Source organism: Hemitrygon akajei, chromosome 21, assembly GCF_048418815.1.
Source record: "Hemitrygon akajei chromosome 21, sHemAka1.3, whole genome shotgun sequence".
Lineage (NCBI taxonomy): Eukaryota > Metazoa > Chordata > Chondrichthyes > Myliobatiformes > Dasyatidae > Hemitrygon > Hemitrygon akajei.
This window is the reverse complement of record NC_133144.1, coordinates 20072692-20097024: the sequence shown is the minus strand read 5'-3', so window position 1 is coordinate 20097024 and position 24333 is coordinate 20072692. Positions and strand designations below refer to the sequence as shown.

General features: G+C 48.2%; 1 protein-coding gene across 8 annotated transcripts in view; it reads right to left on the bottom strand.

The window, feature by feature from the left end:
* ap3b2 (adaptor related protein complex 3 subunit beta 2) overlaps window positions 1-24333 on the bottom strand; it is a 183766-nt gene that overhangs the window by 119846 nt on the left and 39587 nt on the right. For all 8 annotated transcript variants that reach the window (XM_073024951.1, XM_073024953.1, XM_073024952.1 and 5 more), the window contains exon 2: window positions 13496-13571. In XM_073024951.1, coding sequence (XP_072881052.1) covers window positions 13496-13571 — 76 coding nt within the window. The remainder of the gene's footprint in view (window positions 1-13495; window positions 13572-24333) is intronic.

Below are 24333 nucleotides of genomic sequence, written 5' to 3'. Positions count from 1 at the left end.
AGCAAGGCCCAAGTCCTACCACCCAGTGTTCGGACAATTTAAACACCAGGCCAGATGGATCGGAAAGGCAGGGTGTCAGAACTGGAGGCCAGCGTCAGGCTGGTTTGCTGGCTGCTCCGCGCCGGTTACCCCACTCTTCACAGTACTAAGGCTGAGGAGGCTGTGGGACTGCTCCAGGCTGGGTGACAATTTGCCCCGCTGAACTGAGACCGAGGCTATGGGCCTGCTCCAGCTGCTCTGGGCTCCGAGTCTGTGGACTCAATCTGGTTCTGAGTGCTGCTGCTTGCTTTCAATGTTTGCATGATTTGTTTTTTTCTCTTTCTGCACATTGGGTGTTGGTCTTTTTTTAAAATTGGGCTCTTTCAGGTTTCTTGCTTTCTGGCTGCCTGCAAGCAGACAAATCTCAGGTTGTACAATTTAGACACATTTGGATAATAACTGGGCACCGATGAGCAGGTAAGTACGAGCTGGTGGGTTACTTGGCTGGTAACACTGTTGGTGTAGCAGACTGATGGGGCAAGAACCAGCTGACCTGGACCTCCCCTGGCATTTTAAAGACCAAACTGAGTCAGGGAGTTTTCTAATACCACTGGAACATCTTGTGAGAAGCCCAGCCACACAGGACCATGAACTAGGAATGTGGCCTGGTGGTAGATTGAGGGAGGTCCCAAACTATGAGGTTACAAATTATGGAGTGTAGACACTCGCATTGATGGTCCACGATGCCCCAAGGATGCCTGGGTTTCAGCTGCCACACCCAGGACTGAGGAAATAAGGAAATTCGGCATGTCCCCAATGATCCTTATCAACTTTTACAGATGTACTACAGATAGCACCCGACCCAGATGCATCACAGCTCGGTATGGCAACTGCTTTGCCATAAGAAACTGCAGAGCATTGTAAGTGCCACCCGGTTGATCACGGAAACCAGCCTCTCCTCCACTGACTCCGTCTACGCTCCCCTCCACCAACTCCGTCTACACTCCCCTCCACCGATTCCGTCTACACTCCCCACCGACTCCGTCTACACTCCCCACCGACTCCGTCTACACTCCCCTCCACTGACTCCGTCTACACTCCCCACCGACTCCGTCTACACTCCCCTCCACCGACTCCGTCTACACTCCCCACCGACTCCGTCTACACTCCCCTCCACCGACTCCGTCTACGCTCCCCTCCACCGACTCCGTCTACGCTCCCCACCGACTCCGTCTACGCTCCCCTCCGACTCCGTCTACGCTCCCCTCCACCGACTCCGTCTACGCTCCCCACCGACTCCGTCTACGCTCCCCACCGACTCCGTCTACGCTCCCCTCCACCGACTCCGTCTACGCTCCCCTCCACCGACTCCGTCTGCACTCCCCACCACCGACTCCGTCCCCTCCACCGACTCCGTCTGCACTCCCCACCACCGACTCCGTCTGCACTCCCCACCGACTCCGTCTGCGCTCCCCCTCCACCGACTCCGTCTGCGCTCCCCTCCACCGACTCCGTCTACGCTCCCCTCCACCGACTCCGTCTACGCTCCCCTCCACCGACTCCGTCTAAGCTCCCCTCCACCGACTCCGTCTAAGCTCCCCTCCACCGACTCCGTCTAAGCTCCCCTCCACCGACTCCGTCTACACTTTCCTCCACCGACTCCGTCTACACTCCCCTCCACCGACTCCGTCTACACTCCCCTCCACCGACTCCGTCGACACTCCTCACCGACTCCGTCGACACTCCTCACCGACTCCGTCCACACTTCCCTCCACCGACTCCGTCGACTCTCCCCACCGACTCCGTCCACACTTCCCTCCACCGACTCCGTCCACACTCCCCTCCACCGACTCCGTCTACACTCCCCTCCACCGACTCCGTCTACACTCCCCTCCACCGACTCCGTCTACACTCCCCTCCACCGACTCCGTCTACACTCCCCTCCACTGACTCCGTCTATACTCGCCACCGACTCCGTCTACACTCCCCTCCACTGACTCCGTCTACACTCCCCACCGACTCCGTCTACACTCCCCACTGCCTTGGGAAGGCAGCAAACATAATCAAAGATTCCTCCTACCCTGGGCATTCTCTCTTCTCCCCTCTCCCAGGCAGAAGATACAAAGGCTTGACAACACGTACCTCCAGCCTCTATCCTGCAGTTATCAGACTTGACAGATCATACATGCAACACACACAAAATGCTGGTGGAACTCAGCAAGTCAAGCAGGATCTATAAAGGGTAACAAAAAAAGACTATGTTTCGGGCCAGGGCCCTCTCATCTCTTAAAAGATGAACTCTTGATCTCCTAGTCTGCAATGTCGTGGCCTTTGCAACTTTTTGTCTAACTGCAATGCATCTTGTTCGCAACAATCATACTATAGTCAGCATGGAACGATCTGTCTGGAAACCAATGAAAAACAAATCGTTTCTCTGCATCTTGCTACATGTGACAATAATAATCCAATCCCAATATCCCACTCCCTATGTGGGAGACATCACACTGAGGGAGGTGAAAAGGAGAGCAGAGTCTCAGGGCACTAAGCGAGGTGTGGGCTGCAAAGAGGATGCGGAGGGGCTGTGGGGGATATGGACAGGTTGAGCGATTGGGCAACAACATTGCGGAAGGAGTGGATAATGTGGTGATCTCACTAACTGGGAAGGGCAGTAATGAAACCCCTGCTTCTGTTTCTGCTCTCACGTATTGCCTCAGTGACTGTGTGTGGTTAAGTGCCTTTTGCCAGCAAGGCAAGGCGGCAGTCACATCACATTAAACTCAACAGTTCAACCTCATTGGACTTTAGGAAGCTAGCAGTTTTTTTCTCTAAGATTATCTACGCCCCTTCAAAACAGATCATCTTAGGGGGGGAAAACTGCTAGACAGCGAAATGGTAATAAAAGAAACACGGCGTCTACATGATTTAAAAATGTGGTAAAAGTTATTGCGTCTTCCACATTTTGTGTATTTTTTCTAAGATACAAGTTGAAGCAGGTAGAAGAGTATTTCGTAAGTAGTTGGATAGGTACACAGAGGGCGGGGCTTAGAGAGATATGGGATGAACACAGGAAACTGAGACAACTGGTAGGACATCGTTGGCATGCACTCCTTCGACTGTAAGGCCTGTATAAATGCTGCATTGCTCGAAGACAAGTTTATTCTCAATGGTAGCAGAGTCTAGAAACAAACAGCAGACGATTATACTGAGGGTAGAGACATTTAGAGGAGCCCTGAGGAGTATGTCTTTAAAAAAACAGAGTGGTGCTTGTCCAGCAGGCAGTGGAGACAGGTACAATTCCAATGGCTATATGGAATTTGGAGAGGAAAGGAGTGGGAAGGAGGGTGTGGAGGGAATACAGGCCTAACGCAGACAAATAAGATTAGGGCACAGAGGCATTAGTCAGCCTGGACAGGGAGGCTGAAAGGCCTGCTTCCCTGCTGTATGATCTCACTGGTATTAATATTTCTCGCTTCATTATGACACCAAAGACAACACCTCACTGGGCAAACACAAAGCTGGAGAAACCTGATGTTTTTTTGCTTAACAAGCAAGATGTGAGCTGGTAAATAAATAAAGCAGGCATTAACAGTGTGAATAATTCAGAGCAGAGAGGCCTGAGGCTGCCATTCACACCATCAATAAATATTTAACAGCTCTCTGTTCTCTGTCCGCTCACAGCAGCTAGGTCCTGAAACAGGCCCCTGACCAAAGACCAACTTCCCACAGGGAGGGATCTCCATCTCAAAGAACCTGTGACAGGGTCAGTCTCAGGTGGCTCAATTCCTTGGTAGGGTACACACAAGATATGGGGGGGGGGGGGGGGGAGGATGCAGTGTGGGCAATATAGGGGAGGGTGGAGAAATTCTGAGTGGCATGAGTGAGAGGGGTATGGGGGGGTGAAGGAGAATGGAGGGTGCTGGGTGGGTGACGGGAACGATGGTGGACCCGAGTGAGTGCGGAGTGGTGGGAGAAGGAGTGGGTGGGGGCTGATGGGGGAGGGAGTGGGTGCGGAGTGGTGGGAGCGTGGGGGGGGGGGTTAAGGGAAGCGAGGGGGGAAGGGGAGCGAGAGGACAGAGCGAGAAGTTGGGGTGAAGAGAGTGAGGGTGAGGGAGTAAGTGAGGAGAGAGGAGGGAGAGAGTGAGTGAGGAGGGAGGGGACATGGAGGAGGTGGGAATGAGGGGAAGGGGAGTGGGTGAGGAATGGGGTAGGGAGTGGGTGAGGAATAGGGTAGGGAGTGGGTGAGGAATAGGGTAGGGAGTGGGTGAGGAGTGGGGGAGGGAGTGAGGAGTGAGGGGAGGGAACAGGGAGTGGGTGAGGAGTAAGGGGAAGGAAGTGAGTGAGGAGTGAGGGGGTGAGTGACAATTCGAGTCATCACCAAAATAACAACTCAGGGCACAGCAGTGTGCCATTCCAGAAAGCCATTCAGCCCCTCAAGCCTGCTGCCCCATTCAATCAGACCATGGCTGATGACTGCACTTTGCTCCTCTTTCTTGCCCATTAACCCTTGGCCCAAGAATCTGTCTGTTGCACCTTGAATACTCCACCTCCACACACCCAAGGAGCAAAAAGTACCTATGAGAGAAAACAGTACTTCTCATCCATCCATCCTTAGAGACCTTTTATTCTGAGATCATTTCCCTTGTGACTCTTTTGTCAGTCCAGTGAGGGAAACATCCCCACTGCAGGCTCCAACCAAACCTCAGAACCTGATCTGTTTTTCTGAGATCACTTCCCATTCCACCAGACTAGAGGTTATGGACCCCACCTGCGCACTCTTTTCTTACACCACAAGGTAGTGTTATGCCCGCAGCCCCCTCCTTTGTGAGAATTGCAAGAGCACTCTTGGGTTGGGTCAAGGGACCCAGGAAATGAGGGAGAGACGTGCAAATTGCCTCGTTCCCCGGCAATGTAAAGTCACAGGACATTGGCCATTGTCTCTTGGAGACACATTTGTGGATTGCGATGCTATGCTACATGACAGCCCTCGGGCAAAGTCGGCTGGGTGAAGGGGAGAGATTGCATCATCCCCCCAACCTGATTGACATCTGCTACCCTGTGAGTCAAGATAAAAGAGGGACTGTAGAGACGGCCCCTCAGACGCACCAGAAGGAACGCTAGCGATCCCGTAATACCGGGAAGCCATTTGAAGGAAGCCACGTGCGTTTGCCTGGGAGCCGGTGGCGGGTACCACGGAAACGATTTTCTTGAACTAACAATGGGGAACCAACTCCCCCGACTCAACGGATTGGCCTCATCAAAAGACCCGGGCAAGTTTCTTTTCTCACAAATCTCTCTCTCTCCAACAAGTGAAAACCCAGCGGTCCCCAAAGGCTGAAGCCTGCAGGAACTGAGTGACTTTTATCTTTCCATCGGACAATATATTATCCCCTAGACAAACGATAGAGCTATGTCTTATTGATGATTATTACTATACCCGCGCTTTTAGATTGAGTATTGACGACGTATATTATCTGAATGTTTGTATTAATCTTATTTTTGTGCCCCTTTATAAATAAAGTCTTTTAAAAATAGTATCATCAGACTTCAACGGACCTCTCTATCTTTGCTGGTAAGTGACCCAGTTACGGGGTACGTAACAACTTGGGGGCTCGTCCGGGATTTGAACCCAAATTGGAGGGCCAGTGAATCGGGGTTGTAAGTCCAAACTTGGATCTGGTACGCGGGTAGCCAGACGGGAAACCAGCAAAGATGGACGTGGATGAATTTATAGGAAACCCGACTCTGGGGCGCTAGAGGCGGCCACCAAATCAGACTTGGTCAATTTGGCGAAGGGGTTAAACCTCCCAAAAGTGAGGTCGTCAATGAAAAAGCGGGAGGTGCGAAGGGCCATAACTCAGTATTACATTGATTACATTGAGAAGAATGTGTTTGCAGCTGAGGTATTGGAAAATATCCCTGAAAAGGTACCAGCTAGTGGGACGGCTCAGTTAAGAGTTGGAGAAATTAAGGTGGGAACATGAAATTAAGTTAAAGCAGCTGGAAGCAGTCGAGAGAGAGAAAGAGAGAGAGAGAAAGAAAGGGAGCATGCGCGCCAGCTAAAGGAGTTAGAGGTGAAAAGGGAGCAGGAGAGAGCTGAGAAGCGAAGAGAGCATGAACTTCAGTTAAAAGAGCTGGAAGCAGCTGAGAAGGAGAAGGAAAGGGCCGAGAAGGAAAGGGCCGAGAAGGAGAGGGAGGCAGAGAGCCAGAGGAAACATGACTTGGAGATGGAGAAGTTAAAGCAAGAGCAACGAAGTCAGGGGTCGGACCGAGAGGAGCGGTTTGATGTTAGTCGGGCGTTGAGGTTGGTACCCCCATTCAAGGAGACGGATGTTGATAGTTATTTCTTGCTTTTTGAAAAGGTGGCAGTGAATCAGAAGTGGCCCAGAGCACAGTGGGTGGCGTTGTTACAAAGTGTGTTAAGAGGGAAGGCACAGCGGGCATATGTGGCGTTGTCCATGGAGGAGGAAGGGGAAGAGAATTATGACCAAGTAAAGGCGGCCATTCTCCGGGGTTACGAGCTAGTACCTGAAGCATATAGACAAAAGTTCAGAAATTTACGGAAAGGGTGGAATCAGACGTATACCGAGTTTGCCCATGAGAAGGGGGTGCTCTTGGACCGTTGGTGCACCACAGAAATAGTGGACGAGGATTATGGGCGTCTCAGGGAGTTAATCTTGATTGAGGAATTTAAAGGTTGTGTTCCGGAGGAGATCCGGATGTATTTGAATGAGAAGCCGAATAAGTCCATCTCAGAATTTGCTAGATTCGCAGATGAATATGCCCTAACCCACAAGGCAAAGTTTTCCTCGAATAAAAGTTCCCAGAGAGACCGTGGGAACGATCGAGAAAGCCCGCCGGCTGAGAAAGAGGTCCCGCCGGGAGCTAGTGGTAAGGTTGAGGGGGAAAGTCCAGACGGCCAGAGATTTCCGGGCTTGACCTGTTTTAATTGTGGGAAGAGCGGGCATGTTGCGTCTCGGTGCTTTGCTCCGAGGAGGGAGACGGGAAAAGGGAAAGCAGCAGTCCCTATCGGATGTGCCGTGGTAATCAGTAAATCGACAAGAGAGCCCCGGGTAGACAGAGTATGAGAAGGGTCTGAGACTTGTCTGTCACACGGGACCGTGTCTTTGAGGAAGGGGGACCCACCAATTCCCATACGAATCTGGAGAGACACGGAGGCTGAGCTGTCATTGATTAGCAGTAAAGTGCTAGAGTTCGGGCCTCAGATGGGAGAGGTAGCCCTGAGAGGCATAGGAAAATGGACCAAAGTGGTGCCTTTACATAGGGTCATTCTGGATTGTGAGCTGGTGTCTGGACCAGTTGAAATAGGGGTGCCATCAGAATTCCCGAGAACTGACGTGGACGTCCTTCTTGGTAACGATTTAGCCGGGGGTAAGGTTTGGGCAGCCATGGCGCTAATAAAACCGCCTGTGAGTGTTGAGGCTCCGCCCCTAGCTTCCAAGAGCTATCCCGCAGGCGCGGTCACTCGCAGCCTGTCGAGAGCGGCAGCTGAGAACGAGAGCAGTTTAAATCTGGCCAGTTTCGATTTGGCCGAGACGTTTTTACCAACCCTGTGCCACGAGGGTTTAGAGGGTGGTAAAGCGAAGAGTAGTAAAGTGAAAGAGGGTAAGGGAGAGGAGGTAGATCTGCCATTAACGGGGAGCAAGGTTCTAGAGGCAGAAAATAAAGATGAGGAACCGTTAGAGCGGTTAAGAGGTCCAGAGTTGGACATGGATGATCTGTCTGGTGTGGCAGACCTGTTTGACGAAGTTGAAAATTCTAAAGGTGTTCCCGACAATGAAATGAGGGCAGCCCTAGATGAAAAGGGTGCCCTTGCCTTGAAGAAGTCTGCTGGGTTGGCAGATGAGGTTGTTTCAGCCCGTGGGGTTGAGTTTACTCCGGAAGAGAGTTGCCCAGAGAGTAACTGGGAGGATCAGGGGAATTTAGAATTTGAAAAAAGTACGGGTATTGAAAGCCTGGAAGAGGTCAATGTCCCGTTTGAGTGTGTCCAAGATGGGGATGCACGTGGTCCTGAACCTAGTCACGGAGCTCAGAAAAAGTCTGAGGTATTTGATTCAGCTGAACGAGACGGCCGTCCTTTTGGGTCAAATAGACTTGGTTCAGTGGAAAAGGGGTTAACCCTGGTAATCGTGGGAAGTGAGAGTTCCCCGATGTTTGTGCTCGAAGGGGTGGTGAAATTTAATGCGGAGCTCAAAAATGGGGAGATAAATATTATTAGTGAAGGAAACAGGAAATCTGCAGTTCCCAAATCGAATGAAGAAATTTTAAACCCTGCAGATCGCTTACAGATTAAGCCGGGAGATGCTGGGGCCCCCCACCCTATTGTTATTCCAGAATGGGGTGTGAAGAGGCAGAATTTGAAATGCTGCTTGAACAAAGAGTTTGAACTAAAAGCCAATAGCCTGAAGGGTCCTGACGAGAGGGCTAGCCCACCTGTGTAAAATTAAAGAATTGGGTGCAAATGGTCTAAGTTTGGGACACGGTGTTGATAAAATAACCCCTATGAACGAGGCGGGCAGGAGTTTACCTCGCCAAACCACCCGAGTTCCTCCCGTAGGAACTCACCGGAAAAGAGACGACGGTTAATGAAGGGCGCCATTTTTAAATAGCCCAGCCGGTTGTACGGGATTTCAGCAAAGCATGTGAATAAAAAAGACAAACCCCTTGGAAGCCTGCCTGTTAAGTTGAAAGCAACATAACGATTGGTATTTGCATGACCTGTGGTAGTATACACGTAAGCTTAAGATCACAACTCGTTAGTTTTGTTTGCTGAAAAAAAATAGGTGGTTATTAAGTTGAAGTCTGATGCTGTAAGACTTTAGTAAGGTACAAGATGTTAAGCTAGTAAAGGAAGTGACACTGTAATCATTAACTGTTGGGATGCTGAATTGAATGTATCACTGTTTTACTCTGTAGAAAAGAAAAACTTTGGTATTGTGTTAGATTCGCCAATCCTGTAAGACTCTGTACTACTTCGTTTTAACCGCTGGTAAAAACGCTGTGAAGAGGGGAGGTGTTATGCCCGCAGCCCCCTCCTTTGTGAGAATTGCAATAGCACTCTTGGGTTGGGTCAAGGGACCCAGGAAATGAGGGAGAGACGTGCAAATTGCCTCGTTCCCCGGCAATGTAAAGTCACGGGACATTGGCCATTGTCTCTTGGAGACACGTTTATGGATTGCGATGCTATGCTACATGACAGCCCTCGGGCAAAGTGGGCTGGGTGAAGGGGAGAGATTGCATCATCCCCCCCAATCTGATTGACATCTGCTACCCTGCGAGTCAAGATAAAAGAGGGGCTGTAGAGACGGCCCCTCAGACGCACCAGAAGGAACGCTAGCGATCCCGTAATACCGGGAAGCCATTTGAAGGAAGCCACGTGCGTTCGGTTCCCTTGCCTGGGAGCCGGTGGCGGGTACCACAGAAACGATTTTCTTGAACTAACAACGGGGAACCAACTCCCCCGACTCAACGGATTGGCCTCATCAAAGGACCCGGGCAAGTTTCTTTTCTCACAAATCTCTCTCTCTCCAACAAGTGAAAACCCAGCGGTCCCCAAAGGCTGAAGCCTGCAGGAACTGAGTGACTTTTATATTTCAATCGGACAATATATTATCCCCTAGACCAGGGGTGTCAAACTCATTTTAGGTCACAGGCCGGATTGAGCAAAATGCAGCTTCATGCGGGCCGGATCAGTCGGACGCGTGTGAACGCAGCTTTCTTTGCCTCCGTTTTTTCAGCCTACTCTCATGTGTCTCAGTCTCTGCTATAACTACAAAGTGTTTCACTTTACAAATTCCGTTTCTTATGAAGAAGACTGCCGAGCAAGACTGCCGAATAAACACTAAAAACCCTGAAAACCTGGTACCTGAATAAACTCAGCATTAGCCATATCATACGCCATAAGCGCTTCGATTACTGGAGCCAGCTTTAATAATAATTAGATATTATCTCGCGGGCCAAAGATAATTCCACCGTGGGCCGGATTTGGCCCACGGGCCTTGAGTTTGACATATATGCCCTAGACAAACGACAGAGCTATGTCTTATTGATGATTATTATTATACCCGCGCTTTTAGATTGAGTATTGACGACGTATATTATCTGAATGTTTGTATTCATCTTATTTTTGTGCCCCTTTATAAATAAAGACTTTTAAAAATAGTATCATCAGACTTCAACGGACCTCTCTATATTTGCTGGTAAGTGACCCAGTTATGGGGTACGTAACAGTAGTCATTTCACAAATAAATCTGGTGAACTGTTAAATTCCTTCGAACATATACACTCAATCATCACTTTATTGGGTGCCTCCTGTAAAGCTGCCAGTGAGTGTTTGTGGCTTTCTGCTGCTGTAGCTCATCCATTTCAAGGTTAGACACGTCATGTATTCAGAGATGCTCTTCTGCACACCACTGTGGCAACACATGGTTATTTGTGTCCTGTCACCTTGAACCAGTCTGGCCATTGTCCCCTGACCTCTCTCATTAACAAAGCATTTTCCCCCACAGAACTGCAGCTCTCTGGATGTTTTTTTGTTTTTCCACACCATTCTCTGTAAACTCTAGAGACTTTTGTGTGTGAAAATCTGAGATACTCAAACCACTCCCCCCCCCCCAGCCCCGGTCTGGCACCAACAAACATTCCACGGTCAAAGTCACTGAGATCACATTTCTTCCCCATTCTGATGGTTAGTCTGAACCTCCTAACCATGTCTGCATGCATTGGGTTGCTGTCACAGGATCGGTTCACTAGATTTGCATCGATAAGCAGCTGTACAAAATTTACCTAACGAAGTGGCCACTAGGTGTAAGGAGACCACAACTGTGCATTTGTAGTGACACCTGCTCACAAATGCAAATTTCCAATCAGCCAATCATGTATCTGCAACTCTGTACATAAAACATGAAAACATGGTCCAAAGGTTCAGTTGTTGTTTAGACCAACTGGGAAGAAATGTGATCTAAATGATTTAGACACTTGAATCATTGTTGGTGCCAGACAGGGTGGTTTGAATATTTCAGGAACTGCTGATCTCCTGGGATTTTCACACAGTCTGAATCAGATTTAATATCATCGGTGTATGTTGTGAAATTCATTAACTTTACAGCAGCAGTACAATGAAATATGTGATAAATAAATATAGAGAAAAAACTGAGCTACATTAAGTATATATTTCTATTAAATAGTTAAGTTAAAATAAGTTCTGCAAAAAAGAAATTTTAATAAAGTAGTGAGATAGTGTTCATGGGTTCAATATCCATTTAGAAATCGGATGGCAGAGGAGAAGAAGCTGTTCCTGATTTGCTGAGTGTGTGTCTTCAATCTTCTGGTACCTCCTTTCCAATGGTAACAGTGTGAAGAGGACGAGCCTTAAGTGGTGGGGATCCTTAATGATGATCACTGCCTTCCTAATGCACAGCCCCTTGAAGAGGTCTTGGATACTTCGGAGGCTAGTACCCATGCTGGAGCTGACTAATTTTACAAATACCTGCAACTTACCTTGTACCTTATGTAGCAGTGCCCCCCCCCCCCCCATACCAGCCAGTCAGCCAGTGATGCAGCCAGTCAGAATGCTCTCCATGGTGCATTTATAAAAGTTTTTGAGTGTTCTTGTTGACAAACCAAATCTCCTCAAACTCCAAATGAAATATAGCCACTGTCTTGCCTTCTTTATAGCTGCATCAATGTGTTATGTCCAAGTTAGGTGCCAGGTACTTGAAATTGCTCACTCTCTCCACTTCGGATCCATCTGTGAGGATTGGTTTGAGTTCCCCTGTCTTACCCTTTCTGAAGTCCACAACCAGCTCTTTGGTCTTGCTGATGCTGAGTTCAAGGTTGTTGCTGTGACACCACTCAACTAACTCTTATCTCTCACTCCTGAAAGCCCTTTCATCACCATCTGAAATTCAGCCAACAATGGCTGTATCATTAGCAAATTTATAGATGGCATTTGAGCTGCTCCTGGCCACGCAGTTGTGGGTATAGAGAGAGTGGAGCAGTGGGCTAGGCACACACCCTTGTGGTGCGCCAGTGTTGATTGTCCACGCAGATTCTGGTCTTCTGGTTTACAGGCCTAGGTTCTGCAGCTTTCAGATCAGGACTGTAGGAATGATGGTGCTAAATACTGAGCTGTAGTCAATAAACAGCGTCCTGACATAGGTACTTGCATTGTCCAGGCGATCCAAGGCCACATGGAGAGCCATTGAGATCGCATCAGCTGTAGACCTATGGTGGCGAAAGGCAAATTGCAGTGAGTCCAGGTCCTTCAGAGGCAGGTGTTGATTCTAGCCATGAACCACCTCTTGAAGCATTTCAGCATCATAGACATGAGTGCTACTGGATGCTAGTCATTAAGGCAGCTCACACTGCTCTTCTTGGGCACTGGTATAACTGTTGCTCTGTTGAAGCAGGTGAGAACTTAGGACTGTAGCAATGAGAGATTGAGAATGTCCTTGAATACCCCTGCCAATTGGTTAGCACAGGTTTTCAGAGCCTTACCACTGGGCACTGCCGCCTTGCGAGGGTTCACCTGACAGTCTGTTGTCAGCCTCCGAGACAGAGATCACAGGATCACCAGGTGGTGCAGGGATCCTCATAACCGTGGTTTTACTCTCCCTCTCAAAGCGAGCTTAAAAGGCATTGAGCTCATCTGGTATTGAAGCGTCACTGTCATTTGTGCTATTGGATTTCGTTTTGTAATGTCCTGCAAACCCTGCCACAGCTATCATGCATCCAATGTCGCCTCAACCTCATTCAGAACAGTTTCTTTGCTCTTGAAATAGCCCTCCTCCAAGTCATACCTGGTTTTTTTATACAGAAAGTTTACAGAGAACAGAGTTTACAGTAAAACGAAAAATAAAACGTCCAGTGAGTGGCAGTTCTGTGGATGAAAACTCCTTGTTAATTGGAGAGGTCAGAGGAGAATGGCCAGATAGTTTAAGCTGACAGGAAGGTGACAATAACTCAAATAACCATGCATTACAACAGGGCTGTGCAGAGATAGTCTCTAAATGCACAACACAGTAAACCTTGAAGTAGATGGGCTACGGCAGCAGACGCTCAAGCATACACTCAGTGGGCAATTTATTAAGCACAGAAGATACCTGATAAAGTAGCACTGAGTGTCCTCGTGAAGGAAGAAAGCAGCAAACGTTCACCGGGTTGGACCCACGCGGATATATTTTACAGAACAGACCTAGTGTACACTTTTTCCATTAAAGAAAAATAAAAGGTCATTTCACTGGTAGGGTACAAATATCTTGAGGCTCCAGACAATAGATGTATTGGTGATTGTCCTGGCTGGGGAACCTGGAATCAGAGGTCACAGTTCTGGGAAGAAAGGTCCATCCATTCAGAATTGAAAAAAGAAATGTTTTCAGCCGGTATATAGTGAATCCTCAGAATTAGGGTGTGGCGCTCAGCAAATTGCACCATTTTAAGCCACTGGTTTTGGCCAAATAAGTAGCATAAAGCTTGATTATTGATGCCTCAAACTCACCGCTACAATCCTCTTCATCGCCTCCAGCTTCAGCGAGTCCTTATTGCTGTCCAGCATCTCCTTCAGGTCATCGTGTCTGGGGACAGTGAAGCCCAAATTAGTTTCCATGAAATTGCTCGGCCCCGTAGAGGGGTCACCTACCATCACAGCCACACCACATAAACCACACTCCATCTGCAGGGAAGGAAACCACAGCCCGACCCCAAGCGCACATTGGCGGATGTGCTCACTCATAAACACTCCTTGGCCCCTCTACGTGAGCATTCAGGTCACAGCCCTCACTCGGGTGGGGGCTAGAAAACGCAGATCCTTCTAATGGGGAGGAGTGCCTCAGGCTCTGGGAATGACTCTTGCGAGCTGGGCAAGGCCGGATGGCTGGATTTACTCCCCACCCAGGGTCACCCTGGAATCTTACATTGCATTGTTTCATATCTCCCCAACCCAACACAGATGTCCAACAGTCACAGTCAGGTTTCTGTATGGTATTAGTATGTGTGAAAAGGCAGGAGGTGGGATGGGTTAGAAGTCCAAGTGTGTAAGGGTGGGGGAAAAAGACAATATTTTTAACCCCTCCCAGAGAACAACACAGCCCTAAAACAAACACGTCCCAGCAAACTGGTGCAGATGAAACCCAGACCCTCAGCCAGACACTTTCCCCAGACTCTCTTGTCCCAGTATTGACTTCACTTCCAACAAGCTTCACATTGTGAAACTGTTTAAAGTTGCCATATCAGACCATAAGACAAAGGAGCAGTATTAGGCTATTTGGCCCATCGAGTCTATTCTACCATTCGATCATGGATGATTTATTTTCCCTTTCAACGTCTGCCTTTGCGGCATAATCTTTGACACTTCTTACTAATCAAGAACCCATCAACTCTGATTTACACATACCAATGACTTGGCGTCCACAGCCGTCTGCAGCAATAAATTCCACATCGATTCACCATCCTCTGGCTAAAGTAATTCCTCCTCATCTCTACCCTAAAGGGACATCTTTCTATTCTGAAGCTGTGCCCTCTGGTCCTAGACTTGCCCACTACTAGAAAGATCCACTGCACGTCCACTCTATCTAGGTCTTTCAATATTCCCTCCTCATTCTTCTAAACTCCAGCGAACACAGGCCCAGAGCCTTTCATTCCTGGGATCATTTTGGTAAACCTCCTCAGAATCCTTTCCACAGTCAACACATCCTTTCTTAGATACGGGGCACAAACCTCGTGAGCCAGCCCTCTGAGAAAGCAAACATGGATGAAGGAATTCACTGTCGTCATTTTGGCTGTTTGACCTGGCATTTCAAGATGAACCAGTCTGCAGACAGCTGACCTCCTGCACATTTCTGAGACCTTTCCCAGGCACCTTGAGGCGGTGGAGAGGAAAATCAACCAACTTCACTGGCAAGGTAGATGAACTGACATCAGCAGGTCCTCCTGCCCTGACAACCCCCATAGTTCTGAAGGGCGGATCATAATGTGTCTCACATCACACTCCCAAACAGACATTGCAGCAAGCAATTACGGGAAGGTCAGAGGAACAGTTCTTAAGTCCTCCGTGCAAAAACGGTAACACCTTTACAAACTCACGAGAATCCCTGGAAAATGAGCAACTTGGGCTGGTATCGAGAAGCTGGAGGTATCTTCACAGGGAGTGGAAGGAGCTTTCTACCTAGCCGCCTGATGCAATCGAACCCATCTGTGGCAGTCTACAGGCCCCACTTCAGCCTCAGAGCACACTGGGCCTTCATCTCTGGGGTGGCACTAAATCTCAGTCATACAGCATGGAAACAGGCCCTTTAGCCCAACTGGACTGTACCAACTAAGATGTCCATCCACGTCAGTCCCTTCTGCCAACATTTAGTCCATATCTCCCTAAGCCCTTCCTCTCCATACATCTGTCCAACTGCCTTTTACAAGTTGTTAGTGTACCCTGCCTCAACCACTTCCTCTGCCAGTTTATTCCAAATACAGACCACCCTGTGAGGCTTAAAAAAAGTTGTCACTCAGTTTCCTATAAAATCTTTCTCCTCATCTTAAGCCTATGCCCTCTGGTTCCTTAATTCGCTAACCCTGGGAAAAAGACTGAATGTATTCACCCTAACTATGCCCCTCATGATTTTATACACCTCTATAAGATCACCTCTCAAGTCTCCTATGCTCCAATCAAGTCCTAACCTGTTCAGCCTCTCCCTGTAACTCAGCTCCTCGAGTCCAGGCAATATCCTTGTCATTTTTTTCTTCCCCATTTCCTGTATAATCACATCTTTCCTACAGCACGCTGACCAAAGCTGAACACTATACTCCAAGTGCAGCCTTGCTGACGTCGTGTACAACTGCAACATGACCTTCTAACCTCTATACTCAGTGCCTTGATTGGTGCAGGCCAGCAAGCCAAAAGCCTCCTTCACCACCTTGTCTACAAGTGACTCCACTCCCAAGGAACTGTGTATTTGTACTTATTGGTCCTTCTGTTGTATAACACCCTCCTGGGCCCCGCTACTCAAGTCTAGCCTTGATTTGACTTTCCAAAATCCAGCACCTTGTACTTCTCCAAATTAAACTCCATTTGTCATTCCTTGGCCCAATTACCTAGCTGATCAAGAGCCCTCCGTAATTTTTGATAACTTTCTTCATTGTTAACGATACAATTTTAGATAATCTGAGGGAAAACAGAACTACAGAAATTTAGTGGACAAGAACTAGATTTTCAGCCTGCAAATCAGCTGGCTGTCAGAGACTGTCTAACCAAAAGAATAACTTAGGGTAGTCAGCTGAAAAATTAAATAAAAATCCCATGATATCATATCAGTGTGATACCATTTCGTCAACCACACTTCACTCTGAATTAGTGTCCTGTTGCAATCTTGCCTGAGCCAGATGCATCAGCCCAGTGAGTCATACCCTCGACATGCACAGGGTCAAGCAAATATTGTCTGCTGGAATATCAGACACAGCCTCCCCCACTCCGTCAGGGCCTCCAATCAGGTACAGAGTTGTTGCCGTTCTCCTGAACGGGCACAGTCTGGCTTTGAAAAGTGATCTCCCCACAAATGTTAGATACCTGATTTCTGGAGTTCAGCAGGAAGCTGACAGGAGGGACAAGAACCCGTGGGTGAGAAGCACTGGGGATACCAGAGGGAATGCATGTGGTCACAGGAAGACCATGTAAACTCCACACAAGCAGTACCCGAGGACTGGATTGAACTCAGAATCCTGGCATTGAGGCAACAGCTCTACCAGCTGTGCCACTGCAACTCAAAGTTAATTTATTATCAAAGTATATATATGTCACCATATACAACCCTGAGATTTGTTTCCTTGCGGATGTGCTCAGAAATTCCATGAACCATAATAGGATCAATGAAAGACCGTAACCAACAGACGGACAACCAGTGAGCAAAAGGCAACAAACCATACAAATACAAAAAGAAAAAAAAAACAAATAAATGATAAATAGCAAGAACATGAGATGAAGAGTCCTTGACAGCGAGTCCATGGGTTGTGGGAACAGTTCAGTGATGGGGCAAGTGAAGTTCTCTCCTTTGGTTCAAGAGCTTTAGGGATTCAAATTCAAATGCAGATTCCAACCATCCTTTGGGTGAAAATATCTCCTCTTCACATCCTCTCTGAACCTCTTACCCTAAACCAATGTCCTCTAGTTTTTGCTGTCAACCTGACAGGACAGAAAATATGAGCTTAGTTACAGAAGGAATGTTGCCCAAGAAGTTCACTGCCAGATCCTATTCAAGCTTTGCCTTGTAAGAAGAGTTTTATTGAGGCTGGGGTTTAGCATCACTCTTCTCAGTCCTGCAGTGTGGAGGCTGGAAGACACGGTGGATTTATTTTCTTCAGAACAGAGGAAGCTGAGGGAGGGGGTGTCTAATGGAGGTACAGAAAATTATGAAGGCCATTGAGAGTGGAGACATCAAGAAAGAGAGGCCCGAGACTGGAGGGCATCAGTTGAAGGCATTGAATACCAGATTCAGATGTTTATTGTTAAATGCACCAGGGTGTAATGAAATTCCTTACTTGTGTGAAGCTTACAGTGCTGCGAGTACACATGCCAACAATAAATGCGACGACAAAACAGAGTGGCGCAGAATGTCGTGCAAAGAGAAATAAGGTGCCAATAACAGAATGACTGAGAGAGGTAGAGCTCAGAGTCTGAGAATGAGGTGGCACCAGCAAGAAGGGGATAGGAAAGAGGAATTGGTTCTGAAGTCCGTTAGCAGTGAGGAGGAGATCCGAGGAAGAAATTTCCACACAGGGGGTGGATGTAATCTAGACCACACTGACAAGGCAGTGAATGCAGAGACTGACACGGCAGTTAAGAAACATCTGGGCAAGCACTTGAATTGACAAGGAATATTGTCAAGCAGTGAGGTTATACAGCAACTGTACAGAGTACAGGTGAGGCCGCTGCTGGAGTTGTGTGTGCAGTCCTGGCCTCTGTCCTTGAGGAAAGATATACTGGCTTTGTAGACAGTTCACCAGGTTGATCCCGGAGATGAGAGGGTTATAGCCTGAAAGAGGAGATTGAGTCAGATGGGACTACATTCCTAGAGTTCAGAAGAATGAGAAGAGATCTTAGAGAAATGTATGAAATTACGAAAGATATAGTAGGCAGAAAATTGTGTGAGAGTCTAGGACAAGGGGACATCACCTCAAGATTCAGGGGAATAGGCTTAGGATGGAGATTAATGAATCTGTGGAATTCTCTGCCCAATGAAGCAGTGGAGGCTATCTCATTAAATATATTTAAGATGAGGTTGGATAAATTTTTGCACAGTAGGGGAATTAAGGGTTATGGGGGGAAAGGCAGGTCAGTGGAGCCAGATCAGCCATCATCTTATTCAATGGCGGAGCAGGCTCGATGGGCCAGGTGGACGACTCCTGCTCCTAGTTCTTATTGGTTGTCCTCCTCACCCCTCTGCAAGTTTGTGACCCTTGTCCAACATCACAATCACCAATCTGATGACCCACATGGATCTCTACTGACCACCAGTGCAGCACAAACCACCCCTCCCCCACCCCCATGAGCTCCAACTACCTCAACTGCCAATCACACAGCCAAGAGCCAATCACAGACACTGGGCTCCCCTCACCAATCTCCAGGAGTCCGCTATATGCCTGAACTCCCCTGCCAATCATTGCCACAGGTCCTCCACTTAACAATCAGCCTCAGACCCCAACCCTTCCTACGCTCACCCTCACTCAGTTAATTACCTCCTTCACGGAGCCACATTGAGACTGCCCAATAGCCCCTCACTTGCCCTGCCCATGTGGGTGAATAGAGAAAGTCCTGTGATTACGCAAGGTTTCTGAATCTGCAATGGGCTGGGTGAAAGCAGTGAGGTATCACGCTGAACTTGAACTTGGAGATTGAGAGTGGGTCCTGCTCGGTACAGTCAGGACAACATGGTATTGCTGACTACCCTGGCGTTTACTGAACCCAGCTCACACTCACCTCAGCTTGTTGCAAAGCATTCAAGATTAAATTGCAATTAGCCACTGTGGAGGGGCCCCTGGGCCTCGAGTCAGCTGGTGTCACTAGCACAGAGCCTTGTCTACCCTGTCATCATTATTCAACAGCCAGACGGTACATACCCCCTTTCTGAATCTGTAATCGATCTCACTGTAATAGATACCAAGGAGTGGAAAAAGGTAACACAGCTGTGTGAAATGCTGCAGTGTTCATGATACCCAACACCAAACATTAATAATGGATGTGATACCCATGGAAAGATACACATCAGAGCCAAGCACTCAAACACCTCATTGTCAATGGTGGCTAGGACGGTCCGACACCACTGCAGATCCAGCACAGAAAGAGAGCCAACGCCCTGAAATTGTGAGGAACTGCTGCCCAGCTTTTGTCCAGCCCGGCCAAATTCTTACTGTCCAGACAGATCCCACAGTACCAGACTGGTTCCTGAGATGGTGGGTTTGTCCTACAATGAGCTATTATAAGACCTTAAGATATAGGAGCAGAATTAGGCCCTTTGCCCTACTGTCTGCTGCACCATTCAACCATGGCTCTCAACCTCATTCTCCGACCTTGTGCCCCTAACACAACCGCCTTAACAATCAAGAACCTGTCAATCTCTATCTTAAATCCACCCAATGACTTGACCTCCACAGCCATTTGTGGTTATGAATTCCACACAATTACTACCCTCTGGCTGAAGAAATTCCTCCTCATCTCAGTTCTAACTGGACCTTCTTTTATTCTGAGTCTGAGCCCTTGCGCCCAAGGCTCTCCCACTAATGGAGACGTCCTCTCCACATCCACGCCATAAGTCCTTTCAGGATGGGACTGAAGTTTAGGAAAATGAAAGGCACTCATTGAAACAGTCAACATTTTGACATGCTTACATGGGTTTAAACGCCCAGGGTGTTGAGAGCCATCTCAGAATTAGAGGTCCTCTGTTCAGGACAGAGATGAGAAGAATTTTCTTCACCCAGAGAGTAGTAGGTCTTTAGATTTCTGTTTTTCTGAATATATTGAAGCTAGAGAGAGAGGTCTGGATATCACGGGGTTAGTGTAGAAAGCAGCAGCGAGGTAAATGAGCCATGATGTGGAATGACACAGCAACAGCAATGGGCTGAATGGTTCAATCTAATTTGCACACAACTCAAGTTCCTTGGGGTGAAACCAGGGGTCTCTGTCAGGGGAAGGGCCATTTTGACAGTGTGAACGAGCCAGTTTCTTGGGGCAGGGAGGTCAGTCATAGGACACACAAAGTTTAAGGACGTTAGTAGAAAGGAAAGGACAGCAGCAAGAAGACATTTAATAAGATCTGGGGGAGATGGACCTCGGTCACCATAGACAGGCAAAAGAACAACTTTCAAAAGGGATAAAACCATAAAAGGGAAAATAAGGGGGAAAAATATTCTTCATTGACTACAGTTCAACATTCAACACTACTATCACCTCAAAACTAATCACTAAACTCCAAGACCAGGGCCTTAATACCTCCTTTTGCAACTGGATCCTCGATTTCCTCACATGCAGACCCGAGTCAGTTCGGATTGACAACAACATCTCTTCCACAATCACCATCAACGCAAAGCTCTGTGCTTAGCCCCCCTGCTCTACTCACTGGATATTTATGACTGTGAGGCTAAGCACAGCTCCAATGCTATCTTAAGTTTGCTGATGACACCACTGTTATTGGCTGAATCAAAGAGTGACAAATCAGAATATAGGAGAGAGACTGAAAATCTGGTTGAATGGTGCCACAACAATAACCTTTCACTCAACTCCATCAAAACCAAAGAGCTGATTATTGACTACAGGAGGACGAAACCGGAGGTCCATCAGCTAGTCCTCACTAGGGGACTGGAGATAGAGAGCATCAGTAACTTTATATTCATTGGCATTATAATTTCAGAGGACTTGTCCTGGGACCACGTGTAACTGCCATTATGAAGAAGGCATGACAGTACCTCTACTTTTTTATTAGTTTGCCTAGATTCAGCATGTCATCCAATCCTCTGACAAACTTCCATGGATGTACAGTGGAGAGTATCTCGACTGGCAGTATTGCACCCTGCTCTGGAAACACCAATGCCTAAGAACAGAAAAGCCTACAAAATGTGAAGGACACAACGCAGTCCATCACAGGTAAAGCCTTTTGCACCACTGAGCACATCTACAAGGAAGAAGTATCCACCGTGAAGGACTCCCACCATCCAGGCCATGTTCTCTTCTCTCTGCTGTCATCACGAAGGTGGCACAGGAGCCTCAGGTCCCACACCACCAGATTCAGGGACAGTTATTACCCCTCAACCATCAGGCTCCAGAATCAGAGTGGATAATCTCACCCACAACACAAGTGATCACTGAACACAGCCTATAGACTCACTTTCAAGAACTCTACAAGTCATGTTCCCAGTATTATTTATTATAATCATTGGGTTTTTTTTGTGTATTTGCAAACTTTGTCTTCTTTTGCACATTGGTTGTTTGTCAGCCTTTATGTGTGGTTTTTCATTGATGTTACTGTATTTCTTTCTTCTGCTTCGTTTCTTAAGGTTGTTATATCCAGGAGGGGTAATGGGGACAAGCTCACACTACCAACGCTCCCAATGGCCTGCGTCTCAAAAAGCCTCTGACAACCAAGTCCAGCTCCTGGCCTTCACGTGTGGCTCAGATACTGGAAACAGCAGAACTGTTCTACTGAGAGAAGGGGCAAAGGTGCATTACTGGCGCCTAAAGCCAGTTGTTTTGGGCAGATGGGGCTCATCGGCCATGGTTGGCTGCTCATCTAGGAGAAGGAGAACTCTGATCTCAAACCTCCACTACCTTGCGGTGACACCCAAGTAAGCCCCGAGGGAAAAGTCCAGAGCTGGAGTCCCCAAGGTGGTCTTGCATTGAGTTCAATGCTGACTGGCAACTCCTGCGACACCGCTGGTGCCAAACTGTGTCAGTCTCTGCTGTTCCTTTGGGTTCATCAGATGCATGGAGAGGGGGAGCTCACTACGTGGGCAACAGCTTGCTCTCCATTTTGAACTACCCTGGCTTACATACTTACACAGCTCTGACACAACATTCATGGTCAACCCTGCCCGACAGAGGCCTGACTCACTCACCGTGAATGCCTGCAAGAAAAGTAATCTCACAGCTAGCACAGAACAAGTGGCTGAAAGGGCTTACAAGCGCTGTTCCCACCCAATGCTTTTGTCTTGGTGTTAGTACCTGAAGCTTTGTCTATCTATCCTAACTGCAGCCAGGAATTTTACTTTGGACTTGACAAACAACCATCTCGGGCAAGATATGTGACCTTTGACAGAGAATCTGTGCTGAGATCTGTGGGAATCAGTCCTGCCCTGACCTTGGCACTCTGCATACCTTCACCCCCACACTCACTCACTATGAGCAAAGTAAATGCCACCAGCAAAACCACTTCAGAAAGTCCGTATTCCTTCCTGCAGAACAGCTTCCAGTAGAATGGCTCTCCTCTGGGTAGGCTCTCTGGACTGAGGCGAGCACCCAGCTCTGTGTTGGCCTGGGTCAATATTGCCCAGTGATGCCCTGCCACCTCACACCCACACTGTGACTCTTACACTCCCTATCGCACTCTTCCTCAGATCTCAAAGGATCCATTACCTTGGCAACAACTGTGCAGCTATGTAGAGGAGGGGGGCATCATAATGCCCCATTGTCTGGCGAACCACTGCCCAACACTCCAATGGAGACCCATGCCATGAGTGACCCTACTCCACCACAACGGTGGCAATGTCCGAGTTAAACTCCCAGATCAGGAATCCAGAGGCTGGGCCAAGAACACAAAGACCAGAGTTCAAATCCCACAGCAGCAGTTGTGGAATTACTGTAGAGTTTGTGATATACAAAAGATTCCCATCAAAGCTCATCAGGAACACTGATATACTTCAGGAGTGGAAGGCGGCTATCCCTGTGGAGTGGTCTGTATCGCACTCCAATCCCTCCTAGTATGATTGACTTGAAAAACAATGTTCCATGGGCGGGGTTATCAGAGGTGGGCCATAAATGCTGGCAGTGACAGACCCTAGAAGATGGAAGAATAAATAAGACACAGTGTCTCTGAGATCAGGCCGTCTGATGCCCCCATCTTCCAACTGCAAAGAATAGGTTAGAATGGTCCGCAGGGAGAATGTGCAAACTCTGCACAGAGAGCACCCTGAGATTGGGATCCAACCCGGGTCTCGGTAGCTGTGACATAGGGACTGTGCCACCATGCGGTCACATCGGGCAGACACAGAGAATTAATGAGGCAGCCTCAGAGTATCATCTGCAGCTGAGATGATGGAGCTCTCCATATTCTCAACTCCTGCTCGACAGTCAAATCAACAAAGAGTTCAAAAATACATCAATTTTGCTGATACTCATGGGATCCTGTGTGCACACGCGAGCTGGTACACGGATAGATTAAGATTTATTCATTAACCACGTGTGCTCCCTGGTGGTGTAGTGGCATCCACACCCAACTTTGAGGCGAGTGGTCCTGGGTTCGAATCCAGCCGGCTCCTTGCACGCTTTCCATCACAGACAAAAGCTAAAGAAACAGGGAGGCTGCTGTCAGCTGCACCACAGGGTGTGGTGAGGAGCAACAACAATTAATGATATGTACATTGAAATATACAATGTCATTTACATTAACAAATCTATAGGAAAAGTTTAGAGGGATGTGGGCCAGACACCGTGGTCAACGTCGCCTATTTCTATGTATGACGCTATCACTCATAAACCCACTAACTAACTCGCTGTAGAATATTGTGCGATCTCCACGGGCCAGATCCACTGCATTCCCTCAGAGACGGGGAGCAGGTTTCGTACTGAGCTGCCTTCTCCAGACTGGGCAGTGGGCCGCCTGTGGTCCAGCTGAGTCACCGTTCATTCAGAGCGCCTGCTCCTACTCAGTGACACAGAGCCCGAGCGATAAACAAACCGCTGGGGAAAGATGGGAGGCCAGGTGGCCTCTGAGGAGTCAAGGGGTGGCCCATGGATCAGGTGGAGACCCTACAGTACAGCAGAGATCTCAGCTCCACTCTTCTTCACCACCAACCCAGCTGGTCAGCATGAAGCAGTGGGCCAAGTTACTTGCACCAACCCTTAGGAATTCACTGCTATCTAATTGCTTGGGAGACCACCACTCTCAGCCAACTCTCACACAGCAAAGCCCCTGTAATGTAACATGGTCGTTGACGGCTCGGGGTCTGTCCTCACTGGAGTTTAGGAGGAAGAGAGGGGGACAGAATCATATCGAAACTTATTGAATACTGAAAGGTCTGCATAGAGTGGATATATAAAGGATGTTCCCAATAATGGGGGAAATCTAGTGCCAGAGAGCACAGCCT